The sequence below is a fragment of the Microtus ochrogaster genome, unplaced genomic scaffold, assembly GCF_000317375.1.
Source record: "Microtus ochrogaster isolate Prairie Vole_2 unplaced genomic scaffold, MicOch1.0 UNK31, whole genome shotgun sequence".
Taxonomy (NCBI): domain Eukaryota; kingdom Metazoa; phylum Chordata; class Mammalia; order Rodentia; family Cricetidae; genus Microtus; species Microtus ochrogaster.
Genome location: NW_004949129.1, coordinates 3,634,475 through 3,644,812, shown reverse-complemented (window position 1 = coordinate 3,644,812; position 10,338 = coordinate 3,634,475). Strand labels below are relative to the sequence as shown.

The 10,338-nt window shown below is 47.9% G+C and overlaps 1 protein-coding gene across 1 annotated transcript in view; it reads left to right on the top strand.

Annotated features, from left to right (window-relative positions):
* Skap1 (src kinase associated phosphoprotein 1) overlaps positions 1 to 9,994 on the top strand; it is a 295,712-nt gene extending 285,718 nt beyond the window's left edge. The window contains exons 12-13 of the mRNA XM_013354163.2: positions 6,145 to 6,256; positions 9,649 to 9,994. Of these exons, the coding sequence (XP_013209617.1) occupies positions 6,145 to 6,246 (102 nt within the window). The 3' untranslated portion in view covers positions 6,247 to 6,256; positions 9,649 to 9,994. The remainder of the gene's footprint in view (positions 1 to 6,144; positions 6,257 to 9,648) is intronic.
* Positions 9,995 to 10,338: the final 344 nt, after the last annotated feature.

Below are 10,338 nucleotides of genomic sequence, written 5' to 3'. Positions count from 1 at the left end.
GAACTAGTTCTTGTGGACCAGGCTGGTCTCGAACTCACAGAGATCCACCTGCCTCTGCCTCCCGAGTGCTGGGATTAAAGGCATGTGCCACCACCGCCAGGCTAACTTGAGTGCCGCCATTAAAGGCGTGCGCCACCACTCCTGGCTCTGATTATCTTTCTTGATCTCTTTCTACCTTCCACACTGAGGCAGGGTCTCTCCCTTGAACCCAGAGCCTGAAAATTACTACTCCAGTTAGCTGGTCCAGCTCTGGGGACCTCCTGCTTCTGCTTCCCGTGAGCTGGCATTCCAAGCAGGCTGAGGTGCCCAGCTGGCATTTATTTCTATGGATGCTGAGGATTGGAACTGCAGTCTTCTTCGTTCTGTGGGACAAGTACTCCACCTGTTGGACAGTCTTCCCAGCCTCTGCTTTGTTTCATTGAGATTTAGGTGCAGGATGCATGTGTGTATGTGTTTTGTCTTTATTTGGTTTGGTTTGGTTTTAGGTTTTGGTGGTGGTGGTGGTGATTTGGTTTTGGATTTTTTTTTTTGAGACAAGGTTTTACTTTGTAGCCCACAGTAGCTTTGAACTCACAACAGTCTTTACCTCTGCCTCTACCATGCTGGGATTACGGGTATGAGCAGTCACACCCAGCTCCTTTTAGGACATTTTAGGGGCTGCATAGATGGCTAAGGATTGAAGCGTTGGAGAGTACCTGCTATCCTGACAGAGGACTCAAGTTTGGTCCCCAGCACCCACACATGGCAGCTCTCAACTGCTTGAGTCTCCAGCTCCAAAGGATCCTCCACCCTCTTCTGGTTTCCATGGCACATGTGCATATACATGCCATGACGTGTATATGCATATGTTTACATAGGACTTATATGATATCGCAGTCTTAGTGAGCTCCAGGCTAACTTGGGCTAAAAACTGAGAGAGACCCCACCTCCAAAGGAAAACAAAGTCCTTAAAGGATCCACTCAATCGTCCGTGTCTCACTTCGGCAGCAGCTGAGACTTTTCTTGGCATGTAGGAACCCATCTAAGGCCACTGTCTCCGAAGGCAGCTGGCCTCTTTCGGTCACAACCAGTTCAGTCAGCAGGGGAGTGTCTAGGAGTTAGTTGAAAGTCTGTCTGTTCAGTTGAGAGTGCGAACGTTTATTGCCCGTTCATTTCATCACGGCCTCTCCTAGTAAACATTTATTTGGACCCACTCTGTCTTTACCACTGAAAACTCAAGAAACAAAACCGACAAGGGCCGGTCCTTAAAACTTCTTATCTGGCCAGGCAGTGGTGGTGCAGGCCTTTAGCTCCAGTACCAACAGAGGCTGGCAGATCTTTAGTTCATGGCAAGCCTGGTGTACAGAGTGAATTCCAGAACAGCCAGGGCTACACAGAGAAATACTGCTCGAAAAACCAAACCAAAACAAAACTTCTTATCTGTCCTGGGTAGCGTTGATTGTGAACTTGATATAGTCTAGAATCACCTGCTCTGGAGTGGGGAGAGGAGGATACTGAATTGAATAATTTTTTATCATGTTGGCCTGTGGCCATATCTATAATAAGAGCATCTTCATGGTCTTTTTTATGTGCCATGAATAATTGGCTTTCATGTATGTCTGTCCACCATATTGGGTGCCTGGTGCATGCGAAGGTCATAGAGGGCATTGGATCCCCGGGCACTGGAGTTATGGGCAGTTGTGAGCTTCCATGTGGGAATGGAACCTGGGTCTTCTGGAAGAGCCGCCAGTACTCTTAACCACTGAGCCATCTCTCCAGCCCTGTGTTAATGGTCTTTTTTTTTTTCCCTTTGGTTTTTTGAAATAGGCTTTCTCTGTAGCTATAAAGCCTGTCCTGGAACTAGCTCTTGTAGACCAGACTGGCCTCAAACTCACAGACATCTGCCTGCCTCTGCCTCCTGAGTGCTGGGATTAAAGGCGTGCGCCACCACCGCCCAGCCTGTCTTAATGGTCTTAATTGATGTAGTAGGGTACCATCCATAGGCAGTTAGTCCTGGACTGTGTGAGAAAGCTAACTAAGCATTAGCCTGTGAGCAAGCCAGTCTGCAAGCCAGCAAGCAACATCCCGACTTCTCTCGATCATGGACTGTAACCTGGAAATACAAGATGAAACAAACCCGTTTATCCTTGTCTTAGTGACTGATCTATTGCTGTGAAGAGACACCATGACCAAAGCATTTAACTGGGGGCTTGCTACAGTTTCACAGAGTTATATATAGTCCATGATCATCATGGCCAGGAAGCGGAAGGCTTGGCTCTGAAGTATTAGCTAAGAGCTTTACATCCTGTTCTATAGACAGCGGGCAGAGAGAGAGAGACAGAGACAGAGACAGAGACTGAGCTTGGCGTGGCTTTTGAAGCCTCAAAGCCTACTCCCAGTGATACACCTCTTGCGGCAAGGTCAAATGCCCTAATCCTCCTAACACGGTTTATCAGACGTGGACTAGGCGTGCGTGTATGTGAGCCTTGGAGCCATTCTCATTCAAGCCACTACATCCCCCTGAGTTGCTTTTGGTCTGAGTGTTTCGTCATAGCAACAGAATGGAATTGGAATTAATCTTAGCCAGGTATGGTTGTAAACATCTGTAGGCCCAGCACTCAGGAGGCAGGAGGATCAGGAGTTCAAGGCCAGCCTCAGCTGCACAAAACCCTGTCCAAAGAGAAAAAAGAGAGAGAGAGAACACTTCACTTCCCGTCTAGTGACTAAGGCAGCATGGTGCGTTAACGCTTCTCTGGGCAAGCATAGGGTTAGACCACGGAGTGGAGCCCTCTAACCCAGTCAGAGTGGCGGGGGGGTGCATCTTAGAGCATGTAACTCAGGAATTGAAATCTGAAGGGTGCTTCGAAGGGAGGGAGCCCCATGACATAGAGAAGCAGGAGCTGTAAAGGCAGAAGAAAGGCTCCAAGCACGAGAGAGCCTATAGCCTGTGAAAGTAGCCCAGCTAACTTCTGTTTTAATAAGGAGGTCGATGGCAGTGCCAGGCGCTGAACAAGACAGGACCACAAGGGGCCTCATCCACCTTGTTAAAATGGCAAGAGGCCCATGCCGTTAATCCCAGCACTCAGGAGACAGCAGCTTGGTGGACATGTACTTGGGGGACTTTTTCGTGATTTTGTTTCATTTTGTTTTTCTAGACAGGGTTTCTCTGGGTAGAATCAGAGGTCCTGAGTTCAATACCCAGCAACCTCACGATGGTTCCCAACCATCTATAAGGAGCACTGGCTGTCCTGAAGTTCAGTCTATAGACCAGGCTGGCCTTGAACTCACAGAGATCCGCCTGCCTCTGCCTCCCGAGTGCTGGGATTAAAGGCGTGCGCCACCACCGCCCGGCTAGGGTGTTTTACTTTTTGAGGGGGTTGTTGATTTGTGTGTGTGCCCATGTGTATGCCTGCACATGGGTGTAGAGGCCAGAGAATATTCTTAGGTGTCCCCTTGGTTTTTGAAAGAGGATCTCTCACTGACCTAGAGATCACCAATTGGACAAGGCTGGCCTTGAACTCAGAAATCTACCTGCTTGCTGGCCAGCAAACTCCACCTGTCTCAACCTCCCCAGCCCTGGGCTTACGAGGGTGTGCCACCAGGCCCAGATGTAGGTTCTGGGGATCAAACTCAGGTCCTCGTTCATGTACAGCAGGCGCTTTTCTGACTGATCTGTTAGTCCCAAGTCCACACTTAGGTCCTGGGACCTAGCTCTTTCATCTGTGCTGGAATCCTTAATTGTTCATAAGCCATTCACAGAAACAGGGTGATAAAACTACAAAGGTGCATGAGATTGTAAATCTGAAGAAGACTAGGACCGACATTAAAAAGGAGAGAAGGCTTGGAGAGATGACTCAGCAGTTAAGAGCATGGGTTGCTCTTCCGATATCCTGAGTTCAATTCCCAGCAACCACATGATGGTTCGCAACCATCTGTAATGAGGTCTGGCGCCCTCTTCTGGTGTGCAGACATACAGGCGGACAGAACACTGAATACATAATTAAAGTGTGTCACAACACCTGGCTTTTAAAAAAAAAATTAAAAAATAAAAGGGAGAGAATATGCGCCTGCAAAGACTAAGAAGCAGAAACCACAGCGGTAGGAAGGGAGTGGGAAGGTGATAGTTACAGAAACTAGGAAAAGAGAGAATCATGGTGATAACGGAGCTGCTGAGAGGGCCCAGAAGGACTGGACTGCCATATACACAGAGAATCTGTCCAATCATCGGGTGCTGGGAGACCATGGAGGGAGGGAAATGGAGTGATAGCCAGCTGTGGCAAGTTCACAGATATCCAGGACTATAAAGCCAAACAATACCACAAAAATAATAAATAGCTGGGCAGTGGTGGTGCCCACCTTTAACCCCAGCTCTGGAGGCTGAGGCAGGTGGATCTCTGAGTTCAAGGCCAGCCCTAGTCTACAGGGCAAATTCCAGGATAGCCAGGGCTGCACAGAGAAACTTCTGTCTGGAAATAAATTAAAAGTAGAGTGATGGGGGCAGAGGCTGGACCAGAGCAGCTGGAAGGATGAACAGACAAGAAATGGAGGAAGCAAATCAGGAAGTCTGAGGTGCAGGTCAGTGTAGACTAGCAGACATGAGAAGCAGGCATGCAGTGGAGACTAATAATTGTTTTCAACAATGAAAGACATATGTGCATTTCAGAGCTGATGGGAAAGAGAGGCAGAGGTCAGACTCCATGAAATAAACAGAGGAAGGGAGGAAAGGAGAGAGGGCAGGAGGGAGAAAGGAAAGAAGGATGGAGGGATGAAAGGAGGGCAGAGGGGAAGAGTTAAGCCCAGAGAGGGCTGCATCCCCTCTTTGACTGGGAGAGGAAGGATTGTCAGTACAGGTCATTCCTTGGTGACTGAAGATGAACACAAACACATCTGACCTTCTCTTTTCTCTTTGGAAGTGAAGGAGGTGATCTGCTGAGTGAGGGGGAACAGGGGGAGCAGAGGAGTTGGAGAAGGAGACTCACACCAGACACAAGATCACCAGTTAAAGCCAGGGAGCCTGAATTGTATATGGTCCCCAACCTGCTTTGCTTCTTTTTTCCCCTAAAGCTCAGCCACCAGCAATGCAAAATGTGGGTAGCATCACGGTCCCGACACCCAACTGAAGTGAAAGACTCTTAGGCCCTGTCTTGTTTGCGCCTCTCTGTCGTTAATTACCTGCCTGTAGTTATTGCTATACCTCCCTTCTCACACCTCTCCTAGGGAAGAATCTAAGGCTTAGAACACCGGTGGTCAGTACAGCACTTTCTTTTGTCCTGTTCCTATGGCATCACTTCCATCCTCGCCGCATGGAGAGGAAAAGACATCTGCACTCCTGCAGATCAGAAAAGCAAAACGAGGAGAACCTAAGGTCACGTGGCTGCTAAATGGCCAGCCGAGGATTTGCTCCCAGCCTATCTGACTCCAAAGGCCATTACTCTCTCCTGGAAACTCCCAAGGAACACGCAGTGTTTGACTCATCATTCTGTCCCTTGAGGGAATCCAGATAGCACTTTGCACAAGGAAGATGCTTGATGGATCGTATTGATTTGAACTATGCCCTGAAAGAAAGATTTTTTTTTAATTAAAAAGCTTTTGGTGTAGTAGTATGTACCTACAATTCTAGCCCTCAGGAGTCTGAGGCAGGAGGATCAAAAGTTACAGGCCAACCTGAACTGTAGATTCAACCCCTACCTCTGGAAAAATAAAAAGCTGTCAGGGCTGGAGAGATGGTTCTGTGGTTAAGAGCACTCACTGCTCTTGCAGAGGACCTGAGTCTGGTTCCTAGCACCAATGTCAGGCAGCTCTCAACTCCCTGTAACTCCAGCTCAGAGGATCCAGTGCCCTCTTGTGGCCCCCACGGGCACACAAACACACATGTACACACACAAACACACACACTGACACTCACATATATGTAATTAAAAACAGTTTTTAAAGTTGTTAGGTTCAGTGACTGCATCAAGTATGCAGATAAGCTCAGTCGCTTCATAGACAGGGGGACAGCAAAATGAGCATGTTTACTTTAACAAAGATGACTTCATCAAATACAATAATCCCGTGAAGGGTGTGCCCGCGGTTCCTTCTGGCAATCAGCAAAGAAACCAGCCACAGTGTGTGAGGTTTCTAGAAGCATTTCTCCAACAGCTACCATCATCTTTTCCCTTTCAGGAGTACAACATGTATGGCTGGTGGGTAGGAGAGCTGAACAGCATCGTTGGGATTGTTCCAAAGGACTACCTCACCGCCGCCTTTGAACCGGAAGAACTATGAGGAAGCCCAGGTATCAGCATCGTCATCAGTTCCTGCCCTTGGTCGAGGGGAGTTTGTCAGCCATGACTTCGCTGCTCTGTGACATCATCAGTGAAGTAGCCTTTTTCTTCCTTTCCAAAAATGATGTTAATGTTTCAAACGAAAGGGGGGTGGGTGTGAACATACGTCATATAAATGTGTGATATTCTCAAAGATTAAAACATAGTAAATAAAGTTAAGAAGAAAATTTTAAAAAGATAGAAAACCAGTAGGTTAGCGCAGTTGGTAGGTGCATATCTAGCATGCTTGGAGCCTGCCCTCATCCCAGCCCCACATGCTGGTACATATCTGTAACCCAGGAAGATCAGAAGTTCAAGGTCATCCTCAGCTACATAGCAAATTCTAAGTCATCCTGGGCTACATGAGACCTGGGGTTGGGGGAAGAGTGTGGAATTGTGTTTCCCTAAGTCTAGGGACCATGTCACTTAGCACTGGAGTCAACTAAAGGTGGCAGAAAGGAACAATTACTTGATTGACAAAAATTCATTTTGCTCTTTTGTATAAATCTAGAAGGAAATGGTCAGAGACACTCAAGTTTTTGGGAGCTTTGTGCCCCGTGTGGATGACCAGTATCTCCCAGGTTGGCTGAGATGGAGGCTTCAGCATCAGCTCTGGCTCTCAGAGGGAAAGATACAAGACAGCAGAAGGGTGCACCCTCTGCTGTTGAGGACACTTCATGAGTTCCGTGCACAGCACTTCCGCTCACAGTCTTCCTCCAGCACAGTATATCCCATTGTCTAAAAAGGGAGGAGAGGAGGCTGGAGGGCCAGCCGAGCGGTCAACAGCAAGTACTGCTCTTCCAGAGCCCCTGAGCTCGAGTCCCAGCACCCATCTTTAGTGTTCTAGCATGTTGGTTGGTACAACAACTGTTCCTAAAGAAGCCACAATATTCTGCTTGGTTTAAAAGGGAGGCGGACAGGCCATAGAGATGGCTCAGCGTGTTAGAGCACTGACTCTTCCAGAGGACCAGAGGTCCATTCTCAGTACCCACGTGGCAGCTCACGGCTCCAGTTCCAGGGGGATTTGGTGCCCTCTTCTGGCTTCTGTGAGCATTGCATGTGCTTGGTGCACAGATTCAGGAGAAACACCCATACACATAAAATTACTTCTTTAAGAAGTTGGAGGGCTGGAGAGATGGCTCAGAGGTTAAGAGCACTGACTGCTCTTCCAGAGGTCCCGAGTTCAATTCCCAGCAACCACATGGTGGCTCACAACTGTCTGTACTTAGATCTGGCACCCTCCTCTGGTGTGCGGGCATACATCGAGGCAGAATGTTATATACATAATAAATGAATAAATCTTTAAAAAAAAAGTTGGAAAGGCCTGGTGGTGGTGTACGCCTTTAGTCCCAGCACTTGGGAGGCAGAGGCAGGTGGGTCTCTGTGAGTTCAAGGCCATCATGGTCTACAGAGCAAGTTCCAGGACAGCCAGGGCTACACAAAGAAACCCTGTCTCAAAAAATTTAAAGAAGTTGCACACACCTACACTCGCATGGACATACACCACACCCACAAAAAAGTCAACCTTTTATGAGGATTCCTAGGAATATAATCAAATTCATTTTTAATAACTACTTGGGAGGCTGAGGCAGTAGGATTTTGAGTTCATGACTAGTCTGGGATACATATCAAGACCCATAAAATATACATATATTTATAACCCTAAGTAATAAGGAATATGGTTGAAACTTTGTGAGCAAGAATATCATGCTGGGTGGGTTTTGATTTTTTTGATGGTGTGTGTGTTCGTGTCACTGGGAATTGAATCCAGGACTTCCTGTACACGAGTCAAGGGCTCAGTTATTGAACACGCCCCCATATGATGTTTTTAAAGTATCGGGAATGCTTGGCTTGGGTGAGGTAGCAATGGGAGCCACTTTGATGGTCAGTGGGTTTAGACTTTAGAATGGTAAATGGGCAGTCAAGACTAGCTTGATGTCGCTAGCTCCATCTCCTGGCCAAAAATGGGATCAATCTTTGCTGCAGGACGTGAAAGATGAAATCGGTGTGACAGCGAGGGCAGTCTTCCCAAGCAGGTCCCTCTCTAGCATGTAGCAGCTGAGTGAGTTCGCTCACGAACACACGTAAGATAGACCTTACTCTCCAGTGCTCGTGTGCAGTCTCGAAGCCCCAGCTCGGGCTGTTGCTCCAGGTCTGACTTTATGACTTCCCCAAGGAAGACTCTGCTTACTGATAGGGGTGCAGATGGGGTGGAGTTTTTCTGCCACACCAAAACTAATTCACCCCCTCTTTTTTTTTTTTTTTTACTTTGTGATCTATTTAAAGTGTAACCATTCGTGCCCTTTAACCCACCGTTACGTCTAGGAATTTATCCCACCAGCGTCCTTGCATGCATGCCACACGCATGCCCAACGGGAAGAACATAAGCATGGGTGTTTGTATCGGAGAGGACTGGAGATGAGCTCAGTGTCCAAGGCAAGACACTGTGGGGCATTCGTGGGTTCGAATACTACCCAGCAGTAAAACAAAAGGGAAGCTGTTGCCAAACAAGTTTCAGGATAGATCGGTAAGCCCAAAAAGCAGCAACGGAGGGCAGGCCAACCATGCATGCCTCCGTGTAGAAAAGGGGAGTGGAGAGCTGTTGTTTGTGGTGCATGCCTGCAACCCCAGGACTCAGGAGGATTTCCACGGCTTCTACACCAGCCTGAGATATGGACTGAGCAACAGGGCAGCTGGGTCACAGGGTGAGGCCCTCTCTCAAAGGCCATGCAGTCACTGTTTAAGTTTATATGGTGTGCAGTACTGTGGAAGGAGAAGGAACAATGACATCAGTTACCTCCGAGGACAGAAAAACTACATAACTGAGAGACAAGGTAACAGGAAAAAGTGTTACTCCCACTTGTAATTCTTTTAAATTTTCGGTTTTGTTTTTTTTTTTTAATTATGGAGGTTGTGGACATGGGTATAGGTACCCATGGAGGCCAAAAGGGGGCACTGGATCCCATAAAACTGGAGTGGCAGCTGACTGTAAGCCACCATGTAAGTGCTGGGAACCGAACCCAGGTCTTCTGCAAGACCAGCAAGCGCTCTTGACCACTAAGCCATCTCTGCAGACTTCTTCTTTCCACCCCCCCCCCTTTTTTTGAGACATCATCTTATAGATCCTAAATGACCTCAGATTTGCTCTGTAACTGGGATGACACTGGACTTCTGATCCCCTGCCTCCACCTCTTGGGTCCGGGGTGACAGGTGGGCACTATTATACCCAGGTCGCGCCGTGCTGGTGGCTGCATCCAGGACTTCGTGTGTTCGAGACCAGCACTCTACCAGCGGCAGAGCTGCCCCGTACCCATATTTCTACATTCTGAGTCACAAAAGAAAATTCACCTTTTCCATCTTTCAGGGAACACACCCTTCTCTCCATCCTGCCTTCCTGAAGAAACACACCATCAGGAATTCCCATCCTCTACTCTGCTCTGGATCCTTCTCTTCGCTGAACAGACCCAAAACCCTGCTACTTTACATGACTTTAAACCGCCAATAAAGCAAGTAGGAAGAGGACAGTTCGCCAAGTCTATTCCTGAAAGCAGCCGGCTCCTAGCTTATTGCCCTCTGTAAGCCTTGTCCACGCACCCATCTCTACCTTGTCTACAAGCTTGCAACAAAGAAGGCGACACCGACAGAAGCCGCGGGAGGAGGAAGTTGTTGGTGGCTCACAAAGCACAAATAAAGTTTAGATGTTTCTTTTCCTTGTGTGGTGAGACTAAATTCCTCTCTGATGGTAGCAAGGGATGGCAAGATGGTTCTGTAGGTAAGGGCACCTCCTGTCAAAGCTGATGGGTGACCTGAGTTTGGTCCCCAGGATTCACACGGTGGAAGGAGAGAACCCATTCCGACAAGTTGTCCTCTGACCTGCACACGTGTGCCATGGCACATGTATACCCACACACGTGCATAAATAACAAGTAAATGCTAAGAAACTCTTTTGACTTTAATGCCAGCACTCAGGAAGCAGAGGCAGGTGGATCTTTTCTTTGTTTGTTTTGGGTGGTGGGGTTTTTTTTTTGTTGTTGTTTTTTGTGGGTTTTGTTTT